General features: G+C 42.6%; 2 protein-coding genes across 2 annotated transcripts in view; one reads left to right on the forward strand and one right to left on the reverse strand.

The window, feature by feature from the left end:
• The window catches only part of CALM1 (calmodulin 1), a 153,914-nt gene that overhangs the window by 57,394 nt on the left and 74,352 nt on the right, over positions 1 to 22,168 (reverse strand). The gene's annotated exons all lie outside the window — the stretch shown is intronic.
• NRDE2 (NRDE-2, necessary for RNA interference, domain containing) overlaps positions 12,277 to 22,168 on the forward strand; it is a 35,493-nt gene continuing 25,601 nt past the window's right edge. The window contains exons 1-3 of the mRNA XM_056851836.1: positions 12,277 to 12,355; positions 17,667 to 17,778; positions 20,868 to 21,059. Coding sequence (XP_056707814.1) covers positions 12,277 to 12,355; positions 17,667 to 17,778; positions 20,868 to 21,059 — 383 coding nt within the window. The remainder of the gene's footprint in view (positions 12,356 to 17,666; positions 17,779 to 20,867; positions 21,060 to 22,168) is intronic.

Genomic DNA, 22,168 nt, shown 5'->3' on the forward strand with positions numbered 1-22,168 from the left:
TGTTGGAATTCTGCTCTCACTTATTTGGGAGTTAGCCCTGTGGGCCAAAAGGGAACTGATTTCTCTAAGCATGCTTGAGATTTAAGCAATTTGTAGTAAGATTGAAGATTTCTGTTTCACAATATTAAAATGAAGACCAAGGCAGGAGATTGAAAATAGTTGTTTTGTATTTTCAAGAGTTGAAGGTAACTTGGGTTGCCAGGACTGCCTCGGTAGATGCCAGGAGATTTTGAGTGCAGTGCCTTGGGAGGGTGGAGTTTAGTAATGATTTGACATCGCTTTTGGGTGATGCTCTAGGAATTCCCCCTAATCTCTATGGTAAACACCATAGAGAAATGGGAAAATTCTTACAGTTTCTCTATGAAGGCCCTTTCCAGCCACTTTTTCTCCTACTCCTTAGTTTCTCAGGGGTGAGGGAATAGGGCTACTGGCTATGGGAAGGCAAATGGCAAGGCTAGGGTTGCTCTTGGTGTTTATTTGCACCAAGCAATCTCTGGATTGAGTGACCTCCATGTGTTTAAACTCAGAGGCTTCTTGCATACACGGGTAAGAAAAATGCTTTCAGAAACGGGTATCATTACATTTCTTCCCCTTCCTGGGTGCATGGTTACAATCTTGGAGCTCCTTAATTTGGAGAACTAATGTTGGTTTCTGTTAGTCCAGACTTGGGTGGCTGGTTTGAACCTTGCTTGCATTTTTTCCTTCTCCTTTAATGTTCACAATCAGAAGAAATGTTGCAAAACTAGTTGTGTCCTAAGTTATGTATTTCTGAATATTTGTCCAGTCATTAAAACTACGGGAGTAATGTACTTTTATATTATAGAATCATAGAATCATAGAGTTGGACGGGACCACCAGGGTCATCTAGTCCAACCCCCTGCCCAATGCAGGAAATTAACAACTACCTCCCCCCACATCCCTAGTGATGCCAACCCTCCCCCCACCATGCAGGATCCCACAATCAAAGCACTCCCGACAGATGGCCATCCATCTATATAATCCTTAGCAGACTTGAAATCAGTGTGGTATAGATTGTTGGTCTAGGATCTGGGAGATGTGTCAGGCCCCACAAAGACATCGTGTTCGCTGGATGATCTTGGGCCAGTCATTTTCTCTCAGCCTATCTATGTAGTTACTACATCGGGAAGGAGCTGTGGCTCAGTGGTAGAGCATCTGCTTGGCATGCAGAAGGTCCCAGGTTCAATCCCCGGCATCTCCAGTTAAAGGGACTAGGCAAGTAGGTGATGTGAAAGACCTCTTCCTGAGACCCTGGAGAGCTGCTGCCGGTCTGAGCAGACAGTACTGACTTTGATGAACCAAGGCTCTGATTCAGTATAAGGCAGCTTCATGTGTTCATGTGTACAAGAGATGGTAAGTGGTTCAGGAGCCACATGTGGCTCTTTGACATGCTACCCATGGCTCTTCTGAGCACCATGCCCTATTGTGTCAAATTCATCATGCTGTGGGAAACACTGGGACTTGTAGTGGGCAGGTGGTTCCTACCCTGAAACTGCTGCTGCTGGAGGATGGGTACACTGAGCTGCAGGCCTTGTGGCAGAGGTGGAACTAAAAGACCCACCCGCTCCAGTAACCAACACCCAAGACATTGGCCCATGGTCATCTGGTGAGCTTTGTGGCTGAATTAGGATTTGAACCTGGATCTTCTAGATTCTAGTCCAATGCTCTAACAAATATACCACACTGGCCCTCAGAACACTCACAGGGTTGTTGTCAGGACAAAAGGGGGAGAGAATCTTGCATATCATCCTGAGCTCCTTGGAGAAAGAGACCCTTGACCGTCAGATTGAGCTAGCCGCCATCTTGTTTCATCTCTCTCTGATAAACTCAGGTTATTAAAAATAAACTTTGTTTACATGAAATAGGATACAACTTCCTGGATGAGTCAGGCAGTGATTCTTTGAGGAAAGGCTTTGGCTGTGCACATAGAAAGAGGGGCTTGCATTCTGGGTCCATATATGTAATCACTCATAGAATTTTTAATGACTTAAGGGGTTGTTTAACATAAAGAGCTGGAAGCTTTCAAATCATGTAAAAGCTAAGCAGTACAAACACCGAAGCTTGATCCGAGAACTTAGTTCCTGCCATCACCCTTTCACAAACGCAGTGGGAAAGTATCCAGAGTTTGTTTTAATTTTCAAACAAGTATGGTGTCTTGCACACCAGGGTTAACTGCTTGGATCCTGACACGGTTCCCCTCGTGCTCCTGTCTGCTGTAGTCCTCTATGGCAGCACTCACTTCCTCAACCGGTAGCACTTCTGCTCTTGCAAGGCCTTCCTGAAAAACACTGGTCTTGTGCAAGCGGAAATACTAGCAGCAGAGGAAGCGAGGACAACCTCCACGGCAGCCAGAGAGAAGTGCAAGGGGGGAACGACGTCATAGGAACCAAGTCTTACCTTCATGGGTGGCCAGAAATGAACGTTGTTTTTTTTTTTTTAATTAAGAATAGCAAGCACTGAGTACCACAAATATTGAACTAGGGTGCCTCTTGGCCTAGCTGGCTTTTCAACAGCAAGAGATGCATTTTATGGAGGATAAGTCTGTTAGCAACTATTAGCCATGATTGTGAAGGGGAACTTCAGTGCCCAGTGGCAGAGTAGCACCAGTTAGCAGAAACTTGGCAGCAACAAAAGGGACCCCCAACACGTGTTCCATCCTGTTGTGAACTTCCTATTGGGGATATGTATTAGTTGGTTTAGCAGAGCTGCACAGTCACAGAAGCGAAGTATTGCGTGCAGTAAAGAAACTTCAAAGAAGTATACTAAGGTAGGTTTAGTTCACATCCATGTTGCAGCTGAAAGGAGAAAGAGAAGCCTAATCTAAAGAATACTATGTCCTATCGCAAATGGCCAACCACTCCGGCAGCATGTGTACGCAGGTAAGTGGGCATCGCTTCTACAGGAATGACCTGTAGATGTATCTTGCTCCTTGCAGAGCCATGAAGAGAGGGAGAAAGCGAGAACAAAGGCCACAGGAAGAGGAGGAGTCAGAGAGAAGTTCCTGAGTTAAGACAAAGAGAGGCATCCCATTCATTAAGGAGATGACACCTATACACATCTAGAGCCATGTAGCATCTCCCCCAACATCCAAGCATGCTGAGTTGCCTTAATCCAACAGTTCCCGGGGTATTTGGCTGATTAGCTGTGTTTGTTAAAAACCAGAACATAATTACAGTTACGTTTCAGTTTTTGTGGGTATATTAACACCTATGCTCTGAAATACTAGTCATTTACTCCAGAAGTAATGTGTTTATAAAACAAAAGAGGGTGGTTCTTGTTGTGAGGGTGGGGTGGGGGATCCTCCAGTGTCTATTTTGAAGATCCTAGTGTGCTGGCAAACAACAGGGTGGTGGAGAGATGAAGATCATACTTCAACAGACCATGCGGGGACCAAGCTGAACCCCCCGCAGTGCAGCTAGTCTTCATGTGCCACATAGGCCTGCGAGCTGATGATGGACATAAGCTATGGCTGCTGCCCTCTCCCGCCCTGCTGGCCCCCGCACTGCTGCCAGTGCTCACTCTGGCTGCTTGGGCAGAGAATCAGCCCTGTGCACCAAGCAAAATAGTCTCGTGTGCCACTGTTTGGCTCTTGTGCTGAGGTTGCCTACTCTTGGTTGCTTCTACACGGACCTCTTCCAAACTGGATTGATACTTTTAGGACCATCCTCACAACCTCTTCTAATCATCCACATTCCAGGTTATCCCTGTCCTCAGAATGCTCTTTCTTAAACCTGGTTTGCTATTATCTTTTCTGAACGAACACAGTCCAGATGAGTTAGTATGCCATCGGGATGGGAAGATGAGCATTTTTGGAAGGCCCAACTCACACCTTTCCTTTCACCTCCTTGTGGCTGCCATTTTACCCTCCATGCCACAAGAAAGCTTTTGGGGGCTTTTAAGATTACTGTTTTTTAAAAGCTCTTCAGACACATGGCAGGGAAAATGGCAGCCGATGGAGGAAAGTGCCCAGAAAGCTTCCATGTGGACACTCCCCTTCCAATGTGGATGCTTCTGCGCTTGCAAAGGCAATGAATGCAGAAAGGAGAATCCTCACCACGTGGAAGCCGTCTATGTTCCATACTGTCTAGCTTGCCAACACAGCAGAGACACTTTCATGTGTCTGCATCTACCAAGCAGGGGCACATTACTATTAAGTCATTTCCAATTTGAGAATGTATGTGTCTGTACTTGGTCTTCAGAGTTACGAATCTCACACCTTTGAAGCATTTGTGAGTATAAATAGCTGTGGGTTATAAGCAGAGATATTGTATTTTGATTTAATGTAACTCATGATGATTTTAAAATACATTAAGGTCACAACAACCCCTCTGCACATTAGCAAGACCGTTCAATAGTTTACAACTGCAGCGCATTCCAGTTCTGTGCACTGCAGGGGCTCTTTACAGCGTCTGTATTGACTGGCCCCAAACCTCTGTCATATTGATTGTTTAACAACTGCAGAGAGCTTTCTGCTGAGATATGATATTACATCTAATTCCACCGCCTGTCCAATGTAATAATAAATCATTTTATAATTTCAGGACCAATAAAAGATACTTTGGCAATATAATTTACTGAGGTTGGCTGACTCAGTGTGGTAGGTCAAATGCTATCATCTTGTTTGTAGCTGCATTATGAACATTTGGTAGGACAAAAAAAGAGAAGGAAATGTTAATGTCCTGCATGAATTACATGCTGAAATCTTCTGGTGGGGGTGCATGTGCTTGTGGCTCTGGCAATGGGCGCTGCACAGCAAAAGCATGTTAAGCTGGGTTGTAAAACATTTTATTATTTTTTAGCATTAAAAATATACATATGTCTACAATAAACAGGTATCAGTACCAAGGAACAAACCCATCTGCAATTTATCAAAACAACATTTCAAGTAAAGTTAAAAAACAATTCAATGGGATAGATCATGCATTTTAAAATTTATATTCTTATTTTATTCCCACAGTTGGGACTCCCAAGCTGCTTTGAATGTTGCTCTCCCCTCCTCCATTCTCTAACAACAACCTTGTGAGACAGGCCAGGCTGAGAGTTGGTGAGAGGCCCAAGGTCACCCAGCAAGCTCCCATGGTGGCAGCATGGAATCGAACCCAGGTTGCCCAGGGTCCTAGTTCGCCACTCACCGAAGATATCTTCTGCTAAATCTGAGCAAGAAACCAACACTATCATTTAAAATAATTAAATAATTCAGTATCATTGGTATCTCACCCCAGTTATGCTAAATAAAACATATAGGCTGGAATATGAAACATGTTGGAAAAGCAGAAATTTCAAAAACAAACACAATATGAATTAGCAAAGCAACAAAAACTACTATATATTGGGCTTTGTTTTTGATGTACTGGGATGACATGATAATGAACATGTTTTGTTGTGATTAGTAATGACTAGGTATTGATTGTATAATTTTGCTATTGCCCTATTTTACTTGGCATTTTAATACAGTAAATGGAGCTTTTCTGACAGTGTGGAAAATTTTCTATATCTGTGTGTCCAGATGGTTTTATGCCTGTTATATATTACGTATCTTCAAGTGAACAGCTTTTGAATATTGTTTCATTGTTACATTTTATGTGCATACATTTAAAACAATTGGTCAGTAAATCATACTATGTTGTAGGCTCATTTCAACTCTAAATTTAAACAAGCCATTATAAAAGAGCCTGAAAAATCCTTTTGTCATGCAGGTGTTCGAAAAAGCTGTTGGAGCTCTCTAGCTTTTCAGTGAGGCTATCCATAATTATACCAGAATTGAGTTCTTTGTCTGTCACAAAAATATCTGTTGCATTTCATCTAAATAGCACAGGTCTAATGTACAGCCGAATAAATTTTTAGTGTAATTGAAAATGTAATCAATAGCACCCAGAGAAGTAAATAAATCACAGGGATTGTTAATTCAAAGAACGGTAAGGTAATTTGTCAAGTGCTGTAACAGCTAGTGTAAAATCATATTAGCAATGGCAAAAGGAATGAAGACAGAAATACATTTTTTTTCTTTTTCAGCTGCCTTCGGGAAATGGTTTTCCATCCATAAGATATAATTCAATATATTTGTTTTACTAAAGGGCTGCTTATGCCCCTAGTTTTATAACACTTTATCAAGTAAAAAGTATTCTTTAATTCAGCAGTAAGTGGCTGGGAATGAGGGTGGGCTATAAATGTGAAAAATAAATTAATAAAAACAGAGTTTAAAGGTGAACCTGATAAAACCTGATAATATCTAAGCACAAGGTCTTCTGGAGTTTTTGACAGAGTTGCCAGTTAGAAGGGCAGGGGTGTTCTACTGTCCCCTCTCCCCAGACTGTGTTTCATGTGATTATTCCGTAAGTGCCTGTAAAACTTGCAGTTCATACTAGGTCATGGCCAGTTTGCTGGTTCTGCACATGGGGTCAGTAGACATGCAAAACCAAACCATGGTTTGGCAGTATGGGAACATGGCCTGTGCTCCCCCCTTTGGCTTGTACCCACTTAATTATTTCCTGTTTAATGCAAACCATAGTTTGCCAGGACTCTCTGCTGTGTTGAAGCTCATTTGCATTCCTGGTAAGTACAACTCAATACTTACTGGTTGAAATGCAAATTTAGACTCTCTCTCTCTCTCTCTCTCTCTCTCTCTCTCTCTCTCTCTCTCTCTCTCTCTCTCTCTCTCTCTCTCTCATTAAATTACAGCACCCAACTGGATGGCATATACTCAAGGTTTCTAAGAACCCAAATGCAAAATTGTTGATTTCCTAATAATAATAATAATATGCAACATCACTAAAATTTACATCTGTACTGATAAGAACAGTATCAAATGTAGTGCTGATTTTTAAAATGTTAATTCTTGCAATAGCAAACCGTGGTTTGGCATTACATGCAAACTGCAGGCATGTGTACCATTTGTTATCATATTTGAGTGTGTTTTGTTTTTTAATAATTTTGTTTTATTTTCTTTTTCTTTGTTTTGTTTATTGTAGTCTTTATTTTCATTGGTTTTGGTTTCAGTTTTGAAATTCTCAGAGACTGCATCTATCATCCAAAGGATTCGAATTTCAGAGAGATAAAAGGTCACTCGTGTATAGAAGAGTTGGCCTTTATGCCCTGCTTTTTCTATCTTAAGGAGTCTCAAAGCAGCTTACAATCGCCTTCCCTTCACCCCCCCACACACACAACAGGCGTCTTGTGAGGTAGGTGGGGCTGAGAGAGTTCTGAGAGAACTGTGACTGGTCCAAGGTCACCCATCAGGCTTCATGTGGAGGAGTGGGGAATGGTTCTCCAGATTATAGAGTCTGCTGCTCTTAACCATTACACCATGTTGCAGTTAATGTTCAGAGTGGGCACAAGGAGGCATTTAGCAATCCCAGAAAGCAGGCATAGGGACACAGCTAGGGTTGCCAACCTCCAGGTACTAGCTGGAGATCTCCTGCTATTACAGCTGCTCTCCAGCTGATAGAGATCAGTTCACCTGGAGAAAACAGCTGCTTTGGCAATTGGACTCTATGGCATTGAAGTCCCTCCCCTCCCCAAACTCCGCCCTCCTCAGGCTCTGCCCCCAAAACCTCCCGCCGATGGCAAAGAGGGACTGGCAACCCTAGACACAGCACACAATCTCATAGTGGGGATGGGCAGGAAGATCATGACATTGCCCTCCATCCCCAATCTGTTCAGAAATGCAAAGTATGGAAACCTATCCGTGCCATCCTCTTGGGTGGTAGCATTAATATACTCTCCTGGTTGGTCAACATGTCTGTCACTTACATTATTTGCTGACTTCCCCTCCCTTCCTCTGTACCCTCATTGAACTAAAACATTATCAACAAGGCACAAGGGTACAAAGAATTCACAATTTTCTCCAATCGTTTCTGTAGGTTGTTAATGTTATGAATTAGACTTGGTATAATTACTCAATTAAGAAATGGGAGTATTCAGCGTTGCTTTTGATTAATTCCCATCCTGCTGTACATTACTAGAATTATTTTTTATTACACTTGAGTCGGTGAAGTCTATGACACTGATTGACTGGCCCGATATTAACGTTTCCACTGCCCCGTAACAGTTGGATCCTGGCACAAAATTTCCGCTTGTGCTAGATCTCTTGCACAAGTAGAAATGCAAGGAAAAGACTGTACTAGACACCCTCGCAAAGTCAAATTTATTGTACCTGCATTTTCATTTGCGCAAGGTATTATGAAACCCGTCCCAACATTTCAGGAAATGAACCTACCAGTGAACCTTGGAACAGGATTTAGGGGGGCACGTCAGGCTGCCATGGAGGGGGGGAGAGGGTGGAAATCCTTGTGTGTGTGGAAACACTTCAGGATCCAAGCTACAGAGCATATTTACAAAGTGTGTTTGTTTCTTCAGGAGAAACAAGTTCTCACAGACAGAAGTAATGCCTGGAAAAAGGAACAGGGAGTTGCAACCTAGGATGACTGTGCAGTTTGTTCAATAAGTTACGTTAGCGTTTGACTGAACTGAAGGTATCCATGCAGTCATAAGCAATGATACATCTGGTAGTGAAGTGAAAGGTAACGGGACAAACAAGCAAAGCAAGCAAACAAGAATGTGACGGGGGGGACTACTTTGTTTTGTGCAGCAGAAGAGATACAAAATGTATGTGTGACTTCAGGCCTGTAAAATCTTCCCATTTTTTGAATTGTTTACTATAGTACAATAGCAAACAGTTTATAAAGCCCTCTGGTAGCAGGGACAACTGTAGGAAAAAGGGGAGCTGACAGAAGGAAGTACACAGAACACTCTCTTGCGGGATGTTCAATCAGCAATGCGAGTAAATTCTCACAAATCTCAGGCACACACACGAATGGACAAAACTGATTTCTACTTCTGGGCATTTCTAAAAATCTCAAATGTTTGCTTTTGCCTTATTGAGAAGACTTTTACAATGCATTTGATGCACTCCTTCCAAATGGTCCTAAAAGAGCTCTCAAATTATTTTAACCCTAAAACAAATGCTGAGATGTTTTACTTGAAAAGGATTGACAAAGAAATGTAAGTCGTAGCTCAGCTTGAGTGAAATAAAAGGCAAAGGACTTGAATTAGTAACAGAACTTCTAGCACCTGCACACTCTCTGGAAATAGCTGATGTACAGGTAGCCTGCACTGAAAAGTCTGATTCAACTCCTAGGAGATCAGAAAAACAGAATGAAACAAGCCTGGGAACCTTTAATATAATTAAAGCTGAATCTGTTAACAAAAGAAATTCCTGCTTCATTTGCAATGGCAGCTAGCCCCATAAAAATGCATGTCCTGCAAAAAAAGGAAAAGTTGGCATTTTTTATGGGAAAATAATTAATTTTGCTTAAGTATGCAGACTGAAGCAAAAAGGAACAAGCCAAAACCCCAGGTAAATCAAGCCAAGAATTTAGCAGTGAAGAAAATTATGTTTTTGGAGTTCAGACAGAAACCAGAGCAGACTTTATAGACAGCAACTTCTTTAAGTAAATACACTAACATGGAAGGCACTGGACACACGCTTATCAAAATGCTTGGTGGAGCTACCTATGGACAGTTAGCATTTAAACAAACATGGATCCTGGTTTTTTGAGAGAAAAGCAGGCTTTAAATAAACAAACTACTGATGCAGTATATAAACATAGTATTAAATACATTTTATACTTTTCAAATATATATGAAGTAGAAGAATGTACTTGGTAAAGAGAATAGCATCTTGTATAGAGAGATGATTCAGAGCAGGGGAGGGCATACTCTATGTTCTGGGTGCTACTTAATTTTTGTGAAGAGTTTTGGGAACTATAAGTCACAAAGTGGCAGCTCAATGATTGAAGCAAGTTACAAAATGGCGGCTGGGCATACCCAGAGGCATAAGCCAAAGGGGACACAAGAACATAAGAAAAGCCATGCTGGATCAGACCAAGGCCTATCAAGTCCAGCAGTCTGTTCACACAGTGGCCAACCAGGTGCCTCTAGGAAGCCCCCAAACAAGACAACTGCAGCAGCACCATCCTGCCTGTGTTCCACAGCACCTATGATAATACGCATGCTCCTCTGATCCTGGAGATAATAGGTATAGAAGGTAGGGGCCTTCTATAATGTGGGAGCCACCACAGACAATGCACATGAATCAGAAGTTGCCAGTTTTACCTGTTTGCACCTTCAAAAGTCTTTGCTCAGGTGAGCACTGTTGGATACATTGGTCCAATGTCATTGAGGGTTTTGTAGGTGTTTGGAGTAACTCAAAACATGGTTGCTGACAGCCATCACAGGCCCCCAGAGAAATGTTCCTTCTAGGGCCTCCCTCCACTCCTCCCAGATGCAACCCAAACATTACCTGGCTTGCCCAGCTCTGTGGAACTGTGAGATGACCAGGGTTCTGAGATTTTTGTCCCTTCCACTCAGCAGACCTGACTGAAGATGTCTAAGCACCAGTACAGAAAGAATGGATAGAATGACTTGAAGGAGAAAGTGAGACTGGGAAAGACATCACATGGAGTCTAGAATCAGGACAGGCAGCAAGAAGGTAGCACAGTAAAGAAGGATTCAGTGACAAGATTGTGGGACAGTAAAAAAATCCATGCATGTCTTTTCCAGATATCCAGAAACAGCTAGGAACTAGGTGTTGCCAGGTATTTAAAAAAGACAAGTGCCAAATTTTACATGTACATCTATCATGGTTCGTAACACAGCAGAACAGCAGATGTAGCTGACTGTTCTTCAGTTAAATGGCTGGTAGTTTTATTTAGGACTGCATTTGTCTTAGTTTTTATTTATTAGCAGTCCTAATTAGAGTCTTTTCTGTGTTCTCTCTCTATTCAAACAGTTGCACAAAAGCACACACATACACTAACATTTCTGAATACTTGTAACATCTTGAACAGTACGGGCTTCTCTTGTGCTTTGCTAAGAGTGTTATCTTGGTGGAAAGGAACAGTCATGTCTCAGCTAAAGAACTGATTTAATGCAGAAATTCTTGTTGACTTCAGTAGCCAAGAAGTGATGCTTATGGGGTGATTCAAGAAAAGTATCTTTGCTGTTAGAAAATGTATAAAGGGGGAAGAATACTGAACAGAAGGGTGATTTATTTTTGCAGTCTGAATCCTTGTGTTTTGGGCTGGAGAGACTTGATCCCGGCTTGTATGTTTTAACTTGGTACCATTAAATAGAGCAAGCTGTTAAACTACTTCCTGATCTCCAGTGCGCTATCTTTGATCTGACCTAATCTGGATAGCGTTTTTCTAGGCACAACAAAGGTCTATAAAGGCAGCATATAACTTCCCTTTAGGGAAGTGAAGGTATTTTTCAGCCAGGAAAGACAATGTGATGCAGTGGTCTAAGGTTGAATGGTTCACCCCAAAACCAATTTGTTCTTTCCCCAGGAACCTTTGAGTGCTCATCCATTCAGATAGCTTTAACTGCAGGTGTTTAGAGTACAGTTTCCCTAGTATAGAAAGTAAACTTATTGGTCGGTAGTTCTCAGGCGCTGACGGGCCACTTTTTTAAAAAACTGGAATTATAATAGAGTTTAGCCAGGAATCTGGGAGAATCCCATATTTGTCAATAAGTGTGAATAGTCGAGCAAGGGGGTCCGCCCACCAGTCCATATTGTTCTTGATGAGTTCCGCGGGTATACCGGAGCTGTAACTGTGGGTAAAGAAGCCAAATAAAAGGTTATTTCACGTATAATTCTACAGGGGGTACCCCTTTAACGTATCACAGAAGAAATAAACCGTGGTCTACTGCAAAACAAACAAGAGGATGTCCTACCCAATACATGTGTTAAGTCAGTGGCTTAGCAGAACTAGCAAATGGTCTCGCATTATGCTTGATTTGATTTAAATTTTACATTTCGCTCTGTAGTTCCTACATTTTAGGCTCACAAACCGAAGGTTTGAGGAACCTATCTCCTACGTAAAGCGAAAGGGCCACGCATCTGAATAAAGTGGGTTGTAGTCCACACACACGAAAATATGTCACATGATTAGTCTCTTGCTCATTTTATCCCAGGTATGATATATGTTGAAAAGAGTAGGAGTCCAGCAGCACCTTAAAGACTACATGTTGTAGGCCTGTAGCCAAAAGAGCTACGTTAGTACTTCGTGCCACCCCAGATGGCCTCTCCTTGGTAACCAGCAGCCGGCGCCATTTTGGCACCCAACGCCGGCGAAACTACATTTCCCATCATGCCGCTGGCGGCACTCGCGCGACCTCGTCTGCCTCACCGCGGCTTGTTTGGTGGGGTCACGGAAGCGGCGGTGGCGGCGGTTGGTGCGCGTTCCGTGGGCCGACGCGATGGCTCTTTTCCCCGCGTTTGCGGGGGCCGCCAAGCCGGGGGAGGCGCCGGCGAACGAGAGCGAGGACTCTAGGAGAGGTAGTGAGCTCCTACCCCCCCCTCTTCTTCTCCCAATGGGCTGGCCCTCCAGATTACCGTTGGGCCTACCGCCACCCCCTCCTTCTTGACTAGCCCCTTAGCTTTGGCTTCGTGTGCCCGTGGCTTCTAGCCTGGCCCCTTCCCTGTAAAAGGCCCAGGTTTATGACCTCTCCCAGGCAGTCGTTTTCATAGGGCAAAGCGCCTGTTGACATAGAGGCCATTCATGCACGGGAGGCTTGGCCTTGGATTTGCCGCTCTTTCTGTGTGTGTGTGTGTGTTAAGTGCCCTCAAGTCGCTTCCCACTCATGGCGACCCTATGAATGAAAGTCCTCCAAAATGTCCTGCCTTTGACAGCCTGGCTCAGATCTTGCAAACTGAAGGCCGTGGCTTCCTTTATTGAGCCAGTCCATCTCTTGTTGGGTCTTCCTCTTTTCCTGCTGCCCTCAACTTTTCCTAGCATGACTGTCTTTCCCAGTGACTCTTGTCGTCTCATGATGTGACCAAAATACGACAGCCTCAGTTGAGTCATTTTAGCATCTAGGGTCAGTTCAGGCTTGATTTGATCTATAACCCACTGATTTGTTTTTTTGGCGGTCCAGGATATCCGTAACCCTCTCCTCCAACACCACATTTCAAAGGAATCTATTCTCTTCCTATCAGCTTTCTTCACTGTCCAGCTTTCACACCCATGCATAGTAATAGGGAATACAATGGCATGAATCCATCTAGTCTTGGTGGCCAGTGACACATCCTTACGCTCTCTAGATGCACATTTTTCCCCATCCAAATCATCTAAGCTCAAAAAATGAGCCCCCGTGCAGAGTTTTGAGAATTTGGATGGGAAAAATGTGCATCTAGAGAGAGGCAAATCCAATTTTGGCAAAGCCTCCCGTGCATGAATGGCCATAGACAAAGAGACGTTACCAGCCGTCTTGGTTTTGATGCTCATACCAGAAAGGAGGGTGGAGGGAGGGTTAGAAAAGTCGAGGCACCCCGTGGTGCTGCGTTGCCCTTTTCATGCTTCCTCCGTCCTTTGTGCAGAGTGACAGCCTTTCACCCTCAGCAATGAGCATTTGGTGCCTCAGATTTTAGGGAGGCCCATTAAGTCACGCTAGGAAAAGTTGAGGGCAGCAGGAAAAGAGGAAGACCCAACAAGAGATGGACTCGCTCAATAAAGGAAGCCACAGCCTTCAATTTGCAAGGTCTGAGCAAGGCTGTCAAAGATAGGACATTTTGGACGACTGCCATGAGTCAGAAGCGACTTGACAGCACTGAACGCACACACACACACACATTAAGCGTCTGCCAAGGCGCTCTCGACTCACAGTCCCCCCCCCCCTTTACTAGAAAGGCAGGAATTCAACAAGTGAAGTGGCTCCCTGGCATGAAGATGCAAGTGGGAAGGAGGGAGCTTCATTTTGTATGATGGTGCAGCTGTTAGGGATTCTGTTCATGAGAAGATATGGCGGTCCCCAATGCCGACAGAGGGATTTGCGAGGGAAGCATGGTCTCCAAAACTATTGGCCTACTTCCGACTAAGCTGCTGAGATTTGGTCTGTAACTCCTGTTGCTTTCAAGCTGGGCTTGCTTGCAAGCATGTTCGCTTAGGCTGCAGCCCAACCAAGTAATCTTAAATAGTTCTACTCAGAATCCTATCCAGATGTATTTAGTGAGACTTACTCCCAGGAAAATGTTCTTAACATGAACTGTAAATCTATTTTTACTCTGCTTGCTTCTCAAAATCTCTGGTAGACGATGTTCTACAAATATATGTATGTATATATATAGTGCAAAGTGGTAAACTGTAATCACCCCACCCCCTGAGATTTGAGATAATAGTCTCTGTGTTTACATCCAAAACATTGTTACACTTTGATGAGTTGTCTATTTTCATGAATTTGCCATCCTAAAGAAATATCCAACTTATGTTGTTAAGGAGATACTCACACCAAGGGATTCTATGAAAGGAGGGCCTTTTAAAGCATGTGGGATAAAATGATCTTCCTCTCTCATTGGTTATTAAACTCGCCACTGGGGAGAAAGGCATGGGACAAATGAAGTAAGCAAAGAAATAAAATTTTATGCTGTGTTATGTTATTGGGACGTTTGTAGCAAATGCAGGAAGGCCTCAGAAGTCACCAGATAGCGTCTCGGAAGCTGAATCAGGGTCTGAGCCTGATCATCTGAAACTCCCAAGAATCCTGACCATCTGAAGACAGCAAATGTAGCACACAAATATTTGAAGATGAAAGGGCTAAGCAGGTGGCCCCATCACCGCTTGCATGCTTGTGGAATTTTCTTGATATAGTTGTTTCAATTACAGATTTTAACATTAAGCATTAATGTAACTTTGCTACCACATTCTGTGATCCCAAGGCAGTAGGAAATGGGTTATGTGAACGGAAACTAGGTGCTGCATTACAGCAAATAGTATTGAATGCTGTTACCTTTTGGTGCCAGTATAGTTTACGTTCTCATAATCTGAGGCCCATAGTGGTGTTGTTTACCTTGCTCTCTAATGAAAGATAAATCAGATACCATTATACAGCAACTCAGGTTGGTTTCTGGCCTCTTTGTGTTCACTTTCGTATTCACTAAATCATTGTTCACCCTACCTTTTCATCATGAATTATATTTGCCAGGGCCCATAATATAGATGTTTTCACTATTTCATTGTGGGTGTTTTGGGCCCATCTACACAGGAGCAATTTTGGTTTCTTATTTTACCATTATTTCAATAAAATTTTGCAAGATATTCCAGTGTTCTGAAAGTCGAATAGTAAAATTCTGTCAGCTATCCATAAATAATCTTAAAGCCCGAAGGAACTGGTAGTGAAATTTTAAGTAGAACTGTACTTTTCTAAGCCCATTAACTTCAAAGACTTAAAAGAGTGTAACTTTGCACTGGTAGACTACTAGCCCAGGCAACACAGAATACCGATTTCACCATGCTAGAAAATTTGTTTCCCTGTCTTGCAGAGATGAATATAATAGAGTTTGTTTGATACTTTATGAGCTAGCTGGACACTGTTTTTCTAAGGAATGTACCTCTGTCCTGTCCAAAATCAACTTTTCTGGGAAAACCTTGTTGCCTGCATTTTCAAATGGTAAAGCTGCTTTTTCATACAATGTAGGACAACAGGAAAATACAGCAGGCTGCTCCTAGTGATAATGCAGATATCAGCAGATAATCTTTCAAAGGGCTTCTGTGCTGTATGAGGAAATGTTAAATTTTATCAGATTGTTCTCTCTACAACCAAACCTTCAGTTCTCCCTTTTAGCTCCTGAATCATATAACAAGATACATATCTTGTATGTCTATGCCTCTGCTCTGTATTATTGACATACTGGGTGGGAGCAAGGAAAGCCAAAATGTAATGATGACATGTCAGGAAGAATCGGGGCAATTGGATGCCCGGTTGCTGTTTTTTTGGTGACAAATGCCTGTTTGATTTCTGATATAGTTCCCATCCTTCCTGATTGTGTGGCATAGTCAAAGTGTTTCTAGTATCTGAAGAAGTGAGCTGTGGCTCACGAAAGCTCATACCCTGCCAGAAAATATTTTTCTTAGTCTTTAAGGTGGTACTGGACTCTTGCTCTTTTCTGTTTCTAGTATTGTTCTTGTAAAATTCTGTTTTACTGTTAGATGGGAGGCATCTGTCTTTTCAGTATTGTATATTTATTTATTTATATTAGACTTATACCTTGCCCCTCCCCTGGGTCACAGGGCTCGGGGCGGCACACAGCATTCAATAAACAATCTATCAATAGAGATAAGACATAGTTATAAGATCTTAAAGCACAATCAGTAAAATAGGGTACTTGCTCAGGCATCAGAATGAAACATGATCATTTGGCTCCCGACAACCAACATCCCAGACTTCTGTCAAAAACAGGCAGCACTGCTAATAGGTGGTAGAAAACTGTCCTCGACTGTCCTCAGTGGAATGCCTGGCAGAACAACTGCATCTTACAGGCCCTATAGAATCTAGAAAGATCCTGCAGGGCCTGGATGTCGAGCCACCTGTGGGCTGGGCACCCACCACTCATGATGAAGTACGAAGCATTCTTGGGGAGACATACAGGGAGAGGGGATCCTGTAGGTGTGAAGGTCCCAGACCATTTGGAGCTTTAAAGGTGAAAATCAGCACCTTGAACTTGACTTGGAAACCAATAGGCAGCCATTGCAGCTGTTTAAGTACAGGTTGAATATGGGATGACCACGATGTATTGGTCAGCAGTCACATTCTGTATAACCTGAAGCTTCCGAAACAGCCTCAAAGACATCCCCGCATAGAGTGAGTTGCAATGGTGACTATCACCATGGCCAGGTCTGACTGAGGCAGAAATTCTGAAGCTGTCTGTAGAGTGTGAATAACAAAATCCACACAGTAGAGCCACAGATAGTCGTGTGTGTGTGTTTTTATCTCTCTACAAAGCTGAGGGAAGCCCCAAGTCTACAGAAAGATCTGAAATCTAAAACACACTGGGGGATTAAAGCCCTCCAAAATAATAGGAACAACACTTGTAGCTTTGAGAAGTGAATGATCACTAAGCTCTTGCAAGACTATGTTCTGAGATCTCAATGACCATTTTGGTTTTGTTTTTTTTGACAACCCCAGAACTATTTCTGAGCCGTCCAACATTTGGTTTCTGTAAATCAATGTGGGGAGGGGAACAGGGGTGCATTGGGAGTCCAAAACAGCCCTAGAAATGGCTCCACCCCCTCCCCTGTCACCTCCTCTGATGGAGGGAGGAATCACCAAGCCTGGTCCTGGTGGCAGCCACCATGTGACCTACCTGGGCAACTTTCCACCCCACAACTTGCATGACTTGGCCAGGCCTGGAGGGAGCCATTATGCAACTCACACAAGCAACTTGCTACTGTGCAACTTTCTGAGCTTGACCCAACTTTTCTTGTGGAGAGGCTTCCAGGGGAAAGGAAGGAGGGAAACCTGAAGACTGGGGGAGAGGGGTGGCAGATAAAGGTTGGTTGGTGAGTGGGAAGGAGAGAAGGGAGCAGGGAAAGAAGAGAGGATTTGGGGCTGCCAGGAGGAGAGAAAGAGGAAATCCCTAGGGAGGGGGATACTGGGGGAAATGAGATGCCCTCCACAGGTCCTGCAGGTACTCTACTTATTGTATATTAGACCATTGCTTCATGATACTTCCAAAGTCTATAATACATGACTGTTATTGATGTGCTAATCACATTTGTTATATGCTGTATTGTCTGCTGGTCAAATAAATCCCCAGCTTTACAAAACACAGTGGGAATTCTTTTTATTGATCTACCTTTCCTCTGTGTCTGCAGAATTGAGCTGGCTTATCAACTCAAGCTTCCGCAATGAAGATGCATTGAGACTTCACCAGCACTCTTTAGAGGTCACAGACCTTCCCTCAGAGAAATCCCCACTTGTAAGGTAGTGTGCTCTTTGGCAGCTTTCATTTGCTTATAAAAGTTTGGCTACATATTGTAGTTATATTAATTAAATATCCAATTTATTTAAAGGGATTGTGTGGTAGCTTTTCATTTGATGCTGATCGTATTTGAGGGCTTTCCATGAGCATGGTTGCCTAGCTGTCATTATTACAGGGGTTGTTAATAGGGTTGCCAGCCTCCTAGTGGGGCCTGGGAATCTCCCAGAATTACAACTGATCTCTAGGCTGCAGGGATCAGTTCCCCTGGAGTAAATGGCTGCTTTGGAGGGTAGACTCTAATGACATTATATCCCACTGAGGTCCCTCCCCTCCCTAAACCCTGCCATTCCCAGACTCCACCTCCAAATGTCAGGAATTTCCCAAGCCAGAGTTGGCAATCCTAGTTGTTAGGTTGTTTTTCTATTATTGCATGAAATATTAACAAAATCAATTTCTCTAGCCATAAGGAAAATGTGCTTGGAGAAGTTACATAGTGGGTTGCCACTAATCACAGTAATGAATTAAATTATTAGCTGTGGTTCTTACTGGAAAATGTACAACCTAGTCCTGTACAGCGTTTGCTTTCCCCAAGCCAGTGAGCCAGACTTCACTGTGGATCAACTTCCTAGCTTCTTGAAGCAAAGTTTATTTTACTAGGGTTGCCAGGCAACTGGCAGGGGGTGGGGGGTAGGACTGCCACCTCCAGGTTGGGAAACTCCTGGAGATTTGGGGAAGGATCCTAGGGAGGACAGGGACCTCCGTGGGGTACAATGCCATAGAGTCCACCCTGCAAAGCATCCATTTTCTCCAGGGGAACCAATCTCTAAAGTCTGGAGATAAACTGTAATTCCAGGGGATCCCCTTGTCGCACTTGGAGGCTGGCATCCCTATACTACCTGCACAGCTGCAGCAGCAGAATATGGATGGATGTGCTGTCATGGCCCCATTCCCCTCGTTGTTAAATTGCCTTTAATTGCTGCTTGAAGCAAGTTAAAATTTCTAAGGCTGAAACCCTAAGTATGCTTTGTAAGAACTAAATTCCTTTGAAAATAAGACCGACTTCCGATTAAATACATTTAGGATTGTGTGACACATGCAATTCTAATCCTGCTGGAATGTACATGGAACACTTCCTGGCACCCTTTGGATCCCAGCCAGTAATTTTAGGTTAATGTTTACTGTTCCGAGAACAAATGGTCAATGTTTTCCTTTCAAAGATATGTCCAATTTATACCCTGCTGGATTTTACAGCTATAATAACTCGAAAGTTCAAACAGTTAGGGACAGTACTTCAAAGTTTACATTTCTGTAAGTGAATGACTTTCATAATAATTGAAGCAACATCTAATGTCCTCTCCAGTGGGAAGTCTTTAATGGCCTTTTTAAAAAATTAAAGACAATGTGTCATTTTAGGGACAAATGTCTCATGGTAGGCATGACTTCTCCTAGTAGCATTTTTAAAGAAAAGCAACTGAGGAATGGGGAGGAGAGAGAGGAAGGAGGAGTTTAGTAACTCTTCCCCTTCTTGCTCAGAATTTTCTGTCCTTCCTGCAGAAGAAAATATACAGGGTTCAAAACCATCAGGAAGTGGAATTATGGAACTCTAGCTGACCCTTACTTAACCAACTGTTTATTATTGGGAACAATTTGTTTTTCCTGCTTTGTGCAGTCAAGGATCTGCTGTCATAATGATCGCAAATACCAACCTAATTTATATGATAATCGTACCTAATTTAGGTTAGGAGTTGTGTGAATTTTCTAAAGTGAAACATTAATAAAGAATCACTTTTACATCACTGTTTTATATAATACTGATTTTGAAAAATCGTTTTCAAAGTCTCAGTTTAGCCTGAGAACTATGTTTTTAAGCTGCTGGATGTTTTATGTTTTTATGTTCTGTTATGCTGGGTTTTAATTAATAATATATGGCATTTATTTTTTAAATTATATTTTACTCTCTAAGCTGCTTTGGGTAGGTCCCAGGTGAGGCAGCATAGAAATTTCCTAAATAAGTTATTAATAATAATTTAAGATACAAGGTACAGGTATTTTATTTTTCCCTTTCTGCTACTCATACTTGAGTTTTCTGTTTTAAATTGGCCTTAAATGTGTTTGCTAAATGGGTAATTCACAAGGATGTTTTGTGCGGTATGTATGAAGAATCCACAACGTACAGAAGCACTTTAACTTGCATTCCTGAAATGGGGCCCAAATGTCCGTAAAAGCCAGTGTGACCTCTAAGCCGGCATCCATGCCACTTGCGCCGTGCAAACTGGCACGGACGCTGGCATAGGGTGACTTATGCTGGCCCCATTAGACCGCAGCGGCAGCACGGCTCTCAGATGCCAGCACGGCTTCCTGCCGGCATTTCCCCAGCGAATCTCCCCATGCTGGCATCCTGGGAGGCGTTCCTGGGGGTGAAGCTGCCTTTAGGCATCTTCCTAACCCCTTTGGCCTCTGCAGCAGGGCTATGCCAGCAAAATAGCTGGCGTAGTCTTGCTGAAGTCTGTGGGGCATTTTTTTCGACTTAGTTATTTTAGGTCTGTTTATTTTTCTTTTTTCCAGCTGGGAAGCCTCTGTGGAGGTGGCAGGCTGTGCTGCTCCTGGCCACTGCCTAACGCCCCCCCCCCTCAGAAATGGGCTGCTTGTGTGATAACATGCTGCCTATTTGGGCATGGATGCCATAGGACACTCTCCCAGTAACCGTAGTGGAAAATTTACCACTGCAATCTGGGAAATGCCTGCTTTTGTCTATGCATGCCAGTCTTCATGCCTGAACCAGTCCTTAGGATTGTGAGATAACTTACCTTTTTTACTTTGATGTCAATGTATTTCCTATAGCTTATTTTACCTTTAAGATTTGCTTTCTGTGGACGAGTAGAACTTTTAAAAATGCTACAAAGAAATTAACTGAACTTTAGTTCAGTTCAGCTCTCTGCTTTCTTTCTAGCCTAAGGACGGATTTCATCCATTTTTTAAAACAGTTTTCCTAACATTACATGTCAGGTCTTCCTTCCATGTTTAGAATTGGGTTGCAAATCATATCACTACTGTAGCTTGCTTCATTCTTCATTTTTGTCCTTTTTCATATAAGCCAATTGGAATTATCAGGAGAAAGTGACGGCAGTGAAAGTTTCCAAAAACCAGATAAGAAAAGAAAGAAAAAGAAGCGACATCACAAAAAAGTTAAAAAAAGAAGTAGGAGAGAATACAGCACCTGCGATTCAGAATCAGACACCGAGGATGGAGAAGGTGACAGAAACAAAGGAAAAGGTGTAGAATCGAAGTACGTAAGTATGCTTTATTATTATTTGTTACTGAATGTACATTGGTCTTGATCATTTCCTCATTTTTTTGCAGTTTCTGAACAAAGTGCAACATAAGGCAGCTCAAGAATATGAGAATAAGTTAATGAGAAACATTATGGGACACATTTGAGTACCTGCTCACAGCAGAAATGGGGCTGGGCTTGGAATGGCAAAGTTTGTTTTTGGAACCTGAGAGCCCAGACTGTGGTTTTTGTAGCCATGCACTTGGGAACGTGCTGTGGCTCTGGTAGAACATACACTTTGTATTCCAAAGGTTTGGGTTTTAATCCCTTGGCTCTCCAGTTTAAAAAGATAAAGGTTGTGTGTGGGGGGGGTCTCTATATTTTCAAAATTCATGTAAATAGTTAATCCTCTTGAATTTCTGTGTCATTGCTAGTAGATTTAATCTGTTGTGGTTTTCACCTTGACACTGAAGAATTCTCTTTCAACTCCTCCCTTCTTTGCTGTGGAGTCCCTCTTTCTTGTGAGTTAATACAACTCAGTTCTCAGCCTCTTAAGCTCTGCAAACTTCATGTGCAGTGATGCCTCCTGTATAAACAATCGTAAACAAAATCAAACAAATCAGTGTTGTGCAAGCTATCAAGTTATCAAAACAAAAAAATACTAGGCTAAAAAGTCTTATGAGCTATATTCACAATGGATGACAATCAATGTGACAAGAATGCAAATTACATATAGTATACAGATAATCGCAAAAGCACAAAAACCCAACCCCCAATGGAGGTGAAAGCAAACCCAAGAGTTCAACAGGTAAGTTCATGTTAATGTTGTAAAGGGATAGAGAATCTTCTGTCAAGGGACAAAAAAGCCAAGAAGGTCAAGTACATATAGTCTCCAGAAGACCCCCAGCAAGAAGTAGATCAAGAAGATGGGCTCTCCGGATGAAAGCTGTGCTCCATTTTCGCTGTTAACTTCATTAGTTGCTTGCTCCCCAAATAACAATGTTTTCCATGTTTCATCTTGGAAACTCCTTAAGAGTCCATTTCTACTGCATCGCTCTCATGATTCTTTAGGTCTGTTTTGGATATGTACAGTATTGCTTGAGCAGTAGCTTTCATTCTCCTAC

This window comes from Euleptes europaea, chromosome 6 (assembly GCF_029931775.1).
Source record: "Euleptes europaea isolate rEulEur1 chromosome 6, rEulEur1.hap1, whole genome shotgun sequence".
NCBI classification, from domain to species: domain Eukaryota; kingdom Metazoa; phylum Chordata; class Lepidosauria; order Squamata; family Sphaerodactylidae; genus Euleptes; species Euleptes europaea.